This window comes from Leopardus geoffroyi, chromosome D2 (assembly GCF_018350155.1).
Source record: "Leopardus geoffroyi isolate Oge1 chromosome D2, O.geoffroyi_Oge1_pat1.0, whole genome shotgun sequence".
Lineage (NCBI taxonomy): Eukaryota > Metazoa > Chordata > Mammalia > Carnivora > Felidae > Leopardus > Leopardus geoffroyi.
In genome coordinates, this window is record NC_059334.1 from 45,923,217 (window position 1) to 45,936,378 (window position 13,162).

A 13,162-nucleotide genomic window follows, 5' to 3' on the forward strand; every position below is an offset into this window, starting at 1 on the left:
AATGCTGGGCATTCTGTATGTCATTGGAGCCCCAGAACTTCCGCAAGGATCATGGACACGGGGCCGTGGCCCCCAGAATGATGAGGCACCAACACTCTCGTCTTCAGCTCCTCATTTGTCAAAGGAGGTGATGAGCCCCCAAGGTCCCTTCCCGATCTTGCAGTCTGACCTGAGCAGGTGGGTCCTGACCCAGCATCGCCTCAAATTCCCAAGAGAGGGTCACAGGATCTGCCACTTCGGAGCCCCCACTCTGTGTGTGAGGTCAGGGAGCTTTGCGCATCAGCACACTCAATCCTCACATGGCTGTAGTCTCTACAGAGGCAAGGGTCACCTGCCTGTGCTCCCCCAGCTTGTCCTTAACCATGGAGCTTTCTCACAGGACCTCCCCCATCTCCCCCAGAACCCCCCACTTCAAAAAGCATCAGCTGATAAATAGCTATTAGGGGCTGAATCGTGTCCTCCCCAAATTAATCTATTGACGTCCTCATCCCCTAGTACCTCAGAATGTGACTATTTGGAGATGGGGTCGTTAAAGTGATAATAAAATTAACTGAGGTCATTAGGGTGGGCCCTATTCCAATATGACCACTGTCCTGAATGGAGAGGTTAGGACACGGATACACACAGAGCAGACACCTGTGAGGACACAGGGAGGAGATGGCCATTTATTTACAAACCAAGGAGAGAGGCCTCAGAAGGAATGAAACCTGCAGACACCTTGATCTTGGAATTAAGAAAATAAATTTATTTTTTTAAAGATTTAAAAAAATGTTTATTTATTTATTTGAGAGAGAGAGAGAGAGAGAGAGAGAGAGAGAGAGAGAGGCAGAGAGAGAGGGAGACAGAGAATCCCAAGCAGCCTCCACACTGATGCAGGCTTGAACACATAAACAGCAATATCATGACCTGAGCCAGACGCTCAGCGGACCGAGCCACCCAGGCACCCCAAGAAAATAAATTCCTTTTTTTTTAATTAAAAAAAATTTTTTTAATCTCACTGACATCAGGTTCTGCCATGTAAATTCCTTTTTTGCTGATTAAAGGTGAGTGTGTAATATGTGACCCCTCTGAACAAACGTTTTTTGTTTTTAATTTTTTTTCTGTTTATTTATGTTTGAGAGACAGAGCGTGAGCTGGGGAGGGGCAGAGAGAGGGAGACACAGAATCCGAAACAAGCTCCAGGCTCTGAGCTGTCAGCACAGAACCCGATGCGGGGCTCGAACCCACAGACCGTGAGATCATGACCTGAGCCGAAGCCAGATGCTCAACTGACTGAGCCCCCAGGTGCCCCCTAGGTGCCCCAAGAAAGTAAATCTCTAGAAAAAAAAAGAAAAGAAGTTTCTGCTGTTTATGGCCCCAAGACTCGGCTACATTGGTACGGTAACCCATGCAAACAAGTGCCACTGGATGTGCATACACTGCTTGTACTATTTGCTGTTAACTGAGCCCAGACTGCACATAAGGGACCAGACTTCTCTCTCCTCACACTTGCCCAAGCCCTTCTCTCCCAGCTGGCACGGGCCCAGTCCGTAGGTTGGAGGCAGCAGGCAGGTGTGGGACACTGGTAGAAGGGGCAGGTGCTGGGGGCAGGTGAGAGCAGACGCTGAGGGGCTCTTACGTGCTCACACGGCTTCCTGGGGCATCAGGAAGACAAAGTAGGTGGGAGAGATGAGTGGGAGTGAAGGGGGTGGGGCGACCAGGGCCACTCATGGAGGGACGGATGGGTCAGGCTCCTCAGCGTGTTGCAGACCACACTGGAGGCACCTGCTCGGCCTGCAGTCACACCAACTCTGTTCCCACACTCCAAGCTGGGACTGACAGCAGCCATGTGCCCACGTGGATGTCTTTCCCCCATCAGTGTGGCACTGGGGAGCAGCCAGTCAACCTAAGCAGCGGACCGGCAACCGGGGGCTGTGGGGGGCTGGGCAGCTAAGTGCACAAGGAGGTAGAGATGGGGGTGAAAGAAGCAGATGCAGAGAGAGGGGGACGGACAGAGGCCACATGGCCCGGAGAGCAGGAGAGCCTGAAACAGAAGGCCAAGCATTGTTCCATGGGCTTTCCAATGCTGCTGGGGCCTGGCTGCCTGTCTGACCCCAGGTCAGGACCTACAGCCACTGTTGTTCTGTCCTTCTGGCGTCTGCCTTGGACTCTGCCTCTGTACCCGACCCGGAGGCAGGGTCGGGTTGGGATGGGCTGGGCTCTCCTGTCTGGAGAACCCTGATGGCAGGATTTCTTAAACTTTTCCATGGAAATTCCTCAACTGACGGAAGGCGTGAACAAGGTGGGGGTACACCCTAAGCGGTATGTGAAACTTTTGCGAGCTTCGTGGTTCATCTGAAAGATTCATGATTTAACAATGCAACTCTTCAAATTTCAGAATGTAGTTTTCATGTGCTCATTCCTTGTCCATTCTACCCCCTCGTTCTGAGATGCTAAAGCACTGCCCCTGAGAAGCTTCAGTCTTGACACAAGGTGGGAGGCAGGTGGCCTTCAGACCACTTGTCTCCCACTGAGACCAACCAGGCAACATCCAGGGCCAGGGTGCCTCCTTGGAATGTGGAATGGAAAGCAGAGAGAGCGAGCGGAACTGAATGGACATTTCAGCAGATTGCTTCACCATGTGAGCAGATCGCCGAGCGCAGCGCAGGTGGAACACCAGGCAGTGCCCGAGATAGTATCCTTCTTCCACCCTGACCTCGTCTACTTCCTGGGCCTGCTCTGGGAGTCCTGGTGCATGACAAGGAGGTGGGGGAACTGTTAAGGCCACAGCGTTAAGTGTGCATGCTCCAATATGGCGGTGGGTATGCGTGGGTTTCTGTTTGCGTGCTTGTGAAGGAGGTTTGTGTCTGAGCCGGGTGGGGTCTGGGGGAGGATCCTGGCTTCCAGAAGCACAGGCTTTGGCCCAGGCTTGGAGGTCCACATGGGCTGCTTCGCAAGACACCAACAGGCCTTCAGAAAATGTCTGAAATGGGAAATAAGCATTGCCCAGCGTATTCTGTTTTGTAGACATGTCAGCTTGGGACGGCTCAGATGTCAGACTCGTTATAAAGATAGCTTGCCCCAGGTAGGAGGGGGAGGTGGGAGACCAAAGGCAGCCCACCTCTGAGTCAGCTGTCAGCAGTGGGCTATGCCCCTTTCTCTCTTCACTAAGGTGAGGAGCCCCCTGCTTATGACAAGCCAGAGGCTCTGCTGAGCTAGAACTGGGGAAGGCAGGGCAGGAGCCTGGGCCCAAGGAGGGATCCCCAATGAAATTCCCTTTGCTGCTACCTCCTGATTCTGTCACTCCTGGAAGCGAGGCCAGGGTCGGTGGCTGCGGATGGCCAAGGGCAGGCCAATGTTCCTCTAAGATGTCCACGTCTACCTCCCTCTTCAGCTCAGGGATGAAGAAGGTGTGATGAGACCTAGTTATTATCGGCTAAAAATAAGAAGGCTCTCCAGGTCCATTAATGAACAGATTTCATTCGCGGTCGCATTAAGCCTTTTTATTGAATCACAGATACATTTCTCCATATAGGGTCACAGAGGCTGTGAGATGGGCCTGCACTGTCTTACAGTCATACTTGGATATGATGTAGAGGCACAGAGCTACTTTCAGAAAAGTGTCCTTGAACCTCTCAGGCCAGGACAGTGCTTTCACACCAGTTACAGACAAAACAAAATATTCTACTTCTTGAGAAGAGATCAAAATCTCTCTCTACACTTTCAGGCTGTTTCATTCTCTTTCTTTCCAATAAAAAAAATGTTTCATACACTTTTCTTGGTATTATAAGTACAGTAAACATTTTCCCCCCAGATTCTCAAAAGACCCCATGGTCCTAGCCACCTTTTTAAAGCTGGATGTGGCTGTTCTTGGCTCATTTGTCTATGACCCATAAGTACCTGCAGCTCAGTGGAGGCAGTCTAGAACCAGTGGGACCCATCCCGCACTACACAGGCATCTGAGACCCACCGGACCCTTCCCCGTGGGGCCAGCCTTGTGTCACCTGCCAGCCTTGTTAACATGCTCTGTGCTTACACAGCCGGTGATTTTCACTCTTGCAACACTAAACCAAACCAGAATGTTGGCTAAGGCCTCACAGTCCATGAAGCACCTCAGGAAGTGAGGCATGGAGGGGCTGCTTGTGGTCTTCAAGCACCTATCACTCACTGCTCTGGAATGAGTCGCTGAATGGAGTCCCAGTGAAACTACTGAGTCCCATGCCACAGGGGCTAAACGCCCTCCTCTATTTCCTCCATCCTGAGTTGGCTTATTTCTCTGAGACACCCCGTGCCTGGCATTTCATGCCAGGAAAAGGCTTCCCATAAATAGCTTGCAAGACAGATGTACTGGCAGAGGTGGAAAAGGCCCACCATGCTGGTGGACATGTTCTCTGTCACCGTTCCTGTCCTGGCAGGACACTGATCTGCGGCCCAGGCTGGGACAGGGCAGACAAGTGCGGGAGGGGTCCACAAGAAAGAGCAACTCCAGGTAAAAAGGCTTTGGAGAGTTACCCTGCAAACATTTTCCACATCCATAGCCATTCCAGGAAAACCGTTATTTATTTGTTTATTTATTTATTTATTTATTTATTTATTTATTTATTTTAACGTTTATTATTGAGAGACAGAGAGACACAGAGCATGAGCAGGGGAGGGGTAAAAAGAGGGGGAAACACAGAGTCTGAAGTAAGCTCCAGGCTCTGAGCTGTCAGCACAGAGCCCAACGCGGGGCTTGAACTCACAAACTGTGAGATCATGACCCGAGCCGAAGTTGGTCACTTAACCAATGGAGCCACCCAGGCGCCCCCAGGAAAACCTTTTCTTTTTCTTTCTTTCTTTCTTTCTTTCTTTCTTTCTTTCTTTCAATTATGGGCATCGCTATGCAGCCACTTTAATCAATACGACTAAAAACCCAAACCTGATGTATTTTTTTTACCTATACTTGTCTTACAGAAATTCTACTGAAAAGCATAATTATGACATTCAAGGACAAGAGGCTGAGGGTGCAGAGTACTTTAATTTACTATCGACATGGATTAGAGATAACTGGTTGTGGTCTTGCAAATGGCAAATGACAAATAGGGGAGGTTTACATTCCCTAGGGAAACGGAGAGGATTCTCTAAAATTCTTCTGGGCCTGGGGACGGTTTGGGGTATCTGGAAAGAGAAGTTACCCTGGCAGCTGGTGACCTTGGGGGAGGCTTGTCTCTTTCTAGGACACATTCAGAGTGTGGGTAGTGAAAAAAATGAAAACCAAGAATGTAGAGTGAAGGAGGGTGAGAAACTTAAGTCTTTCTCTCTACACAAAATTAGGGAAGGAGACACAGGATTGGATTCCTATTTCAAAGACATGTTGGGCTTTTTTCAAAGAGTGGAATTTGGCTAAAATCCCTTGGTGACAGAAGCCCTTGGTGACAGATGAAGAGCGGGCCGTGGGGACGGGGGCACATCCATGTCTGCATCCACAGGACACCAGGGTGCTTTGTCCTGGAAGGAAGCAGCATAGATCATCTCATACAGTGGAGCAAAACCCACCAAATTCTCTTGCTGATCAGCAACTAATTCCAACTCCCTTTGACTGTAAACCAAGACTCAAAACATATGTCTAATTCAGTGCACAAAGGGCTCTTAATAACCTTGGGGTTTTGGTGCGATGGAGGCTGGGCTATGGGGGTGGGAGTGACAGAGTGGTTCCGCAGAGTGCCCGGGAAGAGGGGGCCATCAGTGGCAGCATCCTGGAGGGAAGCCGGGAACACTTGCGTGATGGGCATTGGCAGCATGAGTAGCAGTTGCTGATGGGGAAGCACTCCTGGCTGGGTGGAAAGCAGATCTTTGGGGTGCAGGGTAGAAGGCAGATCTTTGGGGTACAGGGATACTTCATGCAGGGGGGCCTCAATCGGGCAAAGTTGAGGCACCTCCTCTGTAGGGAAGAGAAGAGAGAGAAGGTCACTGAGAAACCAGTGGAACTGGGTCCAGAAAGCTGTGGTTTCTCTGGCTGCTGGGGCCTGTCGAGCTCCTTCTCTAATCACACCTGTGCTCTTCCTACTGCCCAGATCCCCAGTGATCCCCTGCTGAATCTGTCTGGGTCTGTTGGTCCCCAGAAGGTCCCACCAGTCCCCACAGGTGCTCCATGTAGTGGGCAAACTTTGGGCTTCTGTGAACCCATCATTCCCTCATAGTGTTATGCTTGAGTGCCTGAGAGTGACAAAGGGTATGACCACTGCTTTCTTTTACTGAGACTTTCATTGTCATCACCCTACTGTTAAAAATCCTTACTAACCCTTTCAAATAATCTTGGTTTTCCCTCCTAACAGTAGCCACATTAGAAAAACAACACACCTAAAACCCCTTGAATTTATAAGTATGTTATTAGTGAATCTGGGACACCTAGAGGCAGACCTTGTCCTTTCCCGTATCCACAAGGATATTGATCCAATGAAAAGTTCAAGAAAGACACACACCCTTGGGGACCCGCATGCCTGTGTGCAGAGTGGAGCCAAGCCCAGAGATGGGTAGGGATTCCTCGCTGTGACTTTCCCAGCAGGACAGCAAGACTGACATACTTTGTAAAATGTCACTTTCTAGGTAACTTTCTATGTAATATCACCTTAGGCTTTATCAAGTTAATATTATTACCTTTTACAGATAAACATTTCTGCTTCTCTTGATCATAACAGAGATATTGTAGAGAGCCCAGACAATACAGACAGACATGCACGAGGAAACAAAAGTTGTTTATTTCCCAATCCCATTCTCTAATGCCGCCTTTGCACAACCACATTCCAGGGCCGAATAGGGGACCCTCTGGTCCATAGCCCAGAGCACTGCAGCTGGGTTTCTTCTCAATACCATAGACTGTTTTGGGCTCATGGGCAGAGTCTCGGTCATCTGGCAGGACGTTCACCATCCCTGCCCCAGGATCACATCAAAAACTCCCAAACTACACTCAACTGTAATTTTTTTCAATTCATCCTTAAATCAGTTTGATCAAATTCCCTAAGCATGTTCATTAGAATTACACTAAAGCAGAGCTAAGCCCATGATTCCTCTGGGAAAAGCTGATGATGTGGTCTAGGTTTTCACATATCCAAATCTTCTGTTACAGCAGTGAGTGAAGGTTTGTGCTTTCATTATAGGTCAGTACATTTGCGTTACACATGTGCATGGGTGTGCTGCTACTGAGAACAGATTGGAATCTTTATCTTTATTTCAGGCTCCTTTATTTCTGCTTATTTACTCCCGAGCATAGACAGATTATCTAGACCTAGCAACTGCTGTGGGATCTCTCTGATTTCATCAAGGGATGTCTGTGGGGCACCTGTGCTGAGCCCGTCCTGTCTCCCACGCCTGAGTCCATCTCCAGGAGCTGCAGGCTGCATCTTCCCATGGACTGCTGGGAGAAAAGAGGGGCCCCATGTGGCAGGGGGAACGCGGAGGGCCAGAGAGACCCTGAGACTGTGTCGCAAGTGTCATGGGCTGAGTGGAGGGGTCTGGGGGTGGAGGGGAGCCTCCTTCCTCTCTGCCTTCCTACCATTTGATGACCTAAGGCAGTGACCAATTACTGTTTACATCAGTTCAGTGCTGCACAGTGAAGGGATTAATCTTGGATCCACTGGCAAATGGGTCACTGCTAGCCCAAATCTCCATGCTTTGGGGCATGGGCTCCATTACCTCGTTTCCTGCTACTTCATGGGGAATGTGTGCATGTGTCAGCATGTCCGTGCACATGCTTGGGTTGCCTGTGTGTGTGTGTGTGTGTGTGTGTGTGTGAGTGTGTGTGTGTGTGTTTGAGTTTTGGGTCAGGGGGAGGAGAGGGTTGCAGAGCACAGGAGAGCCAGCTTCATCACAATCCCAAGGTTATGATCTGAGATCTTCCCAAAGTTCACTGGCTTGACAGACAGCTATCAAGTTCAGTCTTCCTGGAGAGGGGAAGCTACGTCCCAGCTTTGTCACACCTCCCTCCCTGATGGAGCTCTCTCTGTGCCATGGGCAAGGACAGAGGACTCGGGAGCTCCTTGGCATGAATACATCATAAGGCCGATCTGTATCCAGGTTCTAATTGTTCCATGGAAGAACACTTTCCCACCAAACATACATGAGCTCATATTTAGAAGGAGGTCTGTTATCAGCATACCATCAAAATAACATAGTGACATTCACAATTGTTTGCATATATAACACACTGCGCTGTGGACAGATGGACTCTGTGGACTCTGTGGGCAGAGCCCAGATATTTCCCTATGACCCTGGCAGCAGGATATGGGTGTTGGAGCCTAGACTTGTACGTGAACCTTCCGGGGGTCATCACCTGCCCTGCCGCACCTCTCCACAGCCCCGTCACATTGAGTCCATCACTAAAATTCAGGCACTCAGTTTCCACAGCTGTGACATGCAGAGAAGTGACCACCTTGCTAGAAGAGAAGGAGCCAGGCTGGCAGTGAGGCGTCAGCTCCTGATGCTGGCCCTAGGGCTTCTGGGCAGGAGACTTAACTGTGCGGGGCCTCGGCTTTCTCCCCATGGAATTGTGGGGGGATGAAAGAGTTAGTTGTATTAAACACTTAGAACAGTGTCTGGCCTCGGGAAGCTCTGTCACAGGCAGGTGTGGTCCCTGCGGGGTGGCTGTGAGGAGGAAAGGAGACGCTGTGCATAGGGTGTTGTGTGGGGGACACGCAGGGTATGTGCACTGGGACACAGGTCTGTGACCATGAACTACGTGCAGTGGGGGAGGGTAAGGTTGGCCACTGTTGGCCCGATTTCCTGGCAGACCAGTCGGTGAGCTAAAGGGCTTTCCTAGCTCACCAGTCGGTGAGCTAAAGGGCTTCCCTGGGATAAAGCAACAAAGGAAGAGAATCAGGACCTTGGATGGAAGCCAGGGTTTGACTCAAGATTAAGAAACTAGACTGAGTCTTCTTGGGTCATTCTGTGTATGTGCGTAGGGAGAAACGGTCCTGAAGAAAACAGCCACCCTCGGGTCTCCAGGAGGATGGTCAGAGGGACGAAGTCACATGGGAGGGATCCAGGAGTGGGAAGGGAGCCCACACCCACAGGGCCTACTTATGGGCTCCCAGCTCTGCTCAGGATGAGGGGGGTTACTTTAAATGGCCCTGGGTGTTGCCACTTGCTCTCTGGGTGGCCTCTGTGACTTTGCTGGCCTCTCAGGACTGTTTTCCCATCAGCAAACAAACAGGGTCACTGTCACTCCCAGCTTGAAAGAGTACTGGGCTGACTCCAGAACTGGCATAGTAGGGGCCTGGCAAAGCGCTGGGCAGCTGCAAGTGCCCCACAATCCATGACATTCCCAGTAGGGTCTTGGGAAAGGGACCATATCAGAGGGTGCTCAGTGCCCCTGCCCTCCCCTCGATGGGGTAGGATGGCCCTTTCTGGTACCTCTCCCTTGTCCTCCCTCTGGTCTTGGGCCTCCCTCCATGTCTTGCTCTGTCCCTCTGCCAGGAGTGGACGTGGCTGGGTGGGTTCAGGGCACAAGGCTGGTGTGATACTCTAGTGACCATAATGGGGCTGTGGCCCTGGAAGAGGCTCCAGGAGATCCAGATGCAGAATGGGTGTCTGTGCAACATGGCTGGGACCGCGAGCTCTGTTCAGACCCAGAGCCAGGAGCCCAGTGGTCTCCTGAGGAGCCTTGAAACCTCTGACAGCAGACATGGCCCTGCTGGGTGTCAGCACACATCTATATGTCTCCTCAGCAGGGTCCCCACCCCCAGAAATGCTCAGGACTACTAATGCTCACCTGGCCACCAGGGAGAGTCATGCTTGCCTGAACCAAGCAAATGACTAATGCAGCCCTCACTATAGATACTGGGGACACCACGTCCTCCAGGCACCTGGCCCAGTCTGAGGTTCTGATCATGGGGAAGCTTAGGCACATGATTCCCAGGCAAGCCAGGAGCATGCTCTTCATGGGCCCTAATTCTGAGCCCTGCATTGGTTTTGGGGAAACCATTATGGTTTCATGAGTGCTGACCTGATGGGGGGCAGGGCAGTGAGAAGGGTGGAGGCAGGCCCTGGGGTTCAAGTCCAGCTCTGCCCCTCCCAGGTTCTGTGACCTGGGGCAAGTTGCTTGATTTCTCTGTGCCTTGGTCCCTCCTTGGTAAAACTGGCATATTAGTAGTACCTGCACGTACAGTTACTGGCAGGATTGAATGTGAAATTATGGAAAGTTCTTAGACTGGCAGCTGGCATAGGAGGAACTCTAACAATTAGCTGTCACAACCATTAAATTCCAGGGGGACACCTGTAACATGCAGGCTTCTCCCCGTTGTCACAGGCAGTGGCACGTGGAGGGACTCTACTAGCTGGCAAAAGCAGGCAATGTTGGCCAACAACATGGGGGTGTCACCATGCCCTCCAGCATTCCTGGCACATGAGGGAGCCTCCCAGGAGAGTCTCAGAGGATGAGGGTGTGGATCCAGCAGACAGGTTGGGGAGCTCGGTGGGGAGGGATGATGGCTGGGGGTCAGGAGAACTTGCTGGCCTGCCTCCGTCTCCAGCCTCTTTCACTTAAGCTTGGAGGCACTGGGTAACACTCTCCCCAAGAAAGCTTCTTGTCCTTCTGATGGGGACCAACAAGGAAATGCAGGCGCCCCACCCAGAATCCACACGGGAGGCTCATGAGCACCGCGTCTCCTCGTCTGGGGCATCCTCCCGGAAGATGCCTGGACAGGGCTCTCTGACCCATAGTCCCTGAGCTCAGCTGCCAAGGGCAAAGAGAAAAGGGCGCCTGCCCAGGGAACATCCCTGTGCCCCTGCTTACCGCGTTCCTGGGCTGACACCACATCAATGGGATCTGGTTGCAGCTTTGCACAAAGTCACACAAGGTGTCCAGTTTGCCCTGAAAAGCAGATGTGGCTGTGAGGAAGCTCCAGGGCCTGGCCGTCACCTCCAGAGGGGTAGAGGCCCCTCTGCCTGAGATGGCTCCAGAGGGCTCTGTCCCCAGGATCACACCGAGGCCGCCCTGTAGTCTCCGCCTGGGGCAGGGGCCTGGTGGCCTTGTGTGTTTCAGGGCAGGCAGTGTCACTGTAGGTCACAGATTGTTTTGGAACCCGAAATGAGTCTGTATTTCTGGTGTAGGAGGAGAAGGCAGGGGCTACTTTGAGAGGAAGGGTCCAAGGTGGGGGACATGCGGGGTCGCAAGGAGAGGTCTTGCAGGGGAACGTGATGTGGGCATCAGGGAGCTGGGCGGCAGCTGGGAGAACAGGACAAGGGCCTGCACTGGGGCACACCAGGAGCAGATGGGGATGAGGGCTGATCCTGGGGCTGCTGGGGAGACAGGAAGGGAGGAGACCGGCAAGAGGCCCTGGACCCAGGGGCAGGTGGCCTCCGGACTTCAGGACCTGCAGTTCAGGCCTCTTTGGGCCCTACTGAGGGGGCAGGTGGGGCTGTGCCTTGTGAGCATAAACAAGCCCCAGGCCATGACCTTTGCCCTGTCTGGAGGCGGTTTGGCTTCTTTGAGCCCCCAGGCTGACTGTCCGCCTGCTGTCATGTTGCCATCTGGGGCTCCTTGCAGGGTCAACAGGGAGACAGCGGGACTAGGACTAACGTGCCCGGGCCCTGGTACAGTGGTTCCAACGGGTGTATCACCTCAGATGCAGGACCAGGAGGAGGCCAAAGCTCACGAAGGAAGATTATGGGGTTCTTCCTTCCTCAGCCAGGGCTGCCTGGGGCCTCCCCACCCTGTCTTCATGCCCCCCTGCAGGGCTGGGAGCCCCCACCCAGGGTCGGCCCTAGCACTTCCTGTGAGGATATTTCCTCACAGCCTTCCTCCTTGAGGCCCTTGTCCCCATGTCAGTGCGTCCAAGGAAAACGTAGTTAGCTTAGTCCCTCACTTTGCTGAGCTGACTCATGAAACAAACTTTGCTCACAAATTTTCCTTAAACGATTCTTCTTCTGACCTGTGGGAGACTGTTTGTGATTGAGCTTGTGTTTGACTCCTCTGCCTGCTGGCCAGGAAAATGGAAGCCATTGTTGGAACCGCTGATGACCTCAGACAGCCTGGGACTGGCGGGCTGTGGCCAGCCACCAACATCTGCAAACCTGGGCCCCTTCCAAGCCTGGTGCCAGGCTCCAAGTGGTGTGGTGACGGCAAGAGCCCTCACAGTCTTGCCGTCTCCTGGGGCCCGGGATCAGGATGGCCTCTGCAGTTTTTCCCGTGCCCAGGGATCGATGTAGTGCCCACAAAGCTCATCTCCACCCAAGCCACGGTTCATGTGGGACCATGGACTGGCTGCCCTCCCTTGTCCCTCAGCCCCACCTAAAGGCCCTTCTCACCTCTATCCGTCTTATCCCGCCTCCTCGGCACCTACAAGGGACCACCACTGGGCGGGGCCGTATACATTGCCTCACGGGTGCCTAGGAAGAGAAAGTACCGTTTGCTTCCTGGTCTGGCAGCTCCCGGGTGCAGACACATGACATCTGTGTGTTGCCCCAGCAGCTGTCAAGCACTGGCCACTCGACAAGGGGAATTTGGAGATACCAAGGACAAATGAAGAGCACTCTGTACTGTGACAGTGTCCTCCTTGTGAAAACAAGCAAACTCCTTTGGTTTGCAGATATGGCTTTTCCCCAAAAGGCCAACAAACTCTATCCTGTCCCTCTGTGCCCTGGTGCCGCCCTTGGTGGAGAAGCCTGGTCCTGCGGCTCTCAGTGGATAGGAGGGCCATCAGGGTAAAGAATTGGTGGAGGACAGGGCTGCATTCACCTGACCCTGGCACATCCAGTCTCCTCAGGTGACACTGTAACCTGCTGCTGTACAGCCCCAGACACTGCGGGCTGTTTCCTACCAGCTCTCAGGCTCAGGTCCCCCTGTTTGGGACACTGTGTCCCTGCCACTGAGTGAACCATACCCGCTCCTCAGATCCCTGCTCTCTGTGCTCACCCGGCATGGGCCTTACTCACGCTCCATGCCAGGGAAGACCCCTTCCAACCTCCCCAGCTCTGCACTCCCCACAGTACCAGCCCGGTCAAGCCTCTTGCCTGCCAGGTGACAGGGATAAAGATCAGTGAAATTCAGCCCAACACTGATTAGAGCCTGAAGGAGGCGACCTGGTCCTGAGACCTGAAGCTCTTTTTCCAAGAACTCACCTGAGACCGGGTGAAGGTACAGCTATGAACTGTCCTTTGGGAACTGGCAGAAGTTCCAATATTTTTGGGTCTACAGCCATTGCTGAAA

The 13,162-nt window shown here is 52.5% G+C and overlaps 1 protein-coding gene across 1 annotated transcript in view; it reads right to left on the reverse strand.

Annotated features, from left to right (window-relative positions):
• Positions 1-5,581: 5,581 nt before the first annotated feature.
• The window catches only part of LOC123576721 (anthrax toxin receptor-like), a 36,449-nt gene continuing 28,868 nt past the window's right edge, over positions 5,582-13,162 (reverse strand). Inside the window, exons 15-17 of the mRNA XM_045437943.1 lie at positions 12,262-12,342; positions 10,748-10,825; positions 5,582-5,899 (exon numbers count right to left, since the gene is read on the reverse strand). Coding sequence (XP_045293899.1) covers positions 5,645-5,899; positions 10,748-10,825; positions 12,262-12,342 — 414 coding nt within the window. The 3' untranslated portion in view covers positions 5,582-5,644. The remainder of the gene's footprint in view (positions 5,900-10,747; positions 10,826-12,261; positions 12,343-13,162) is intronic.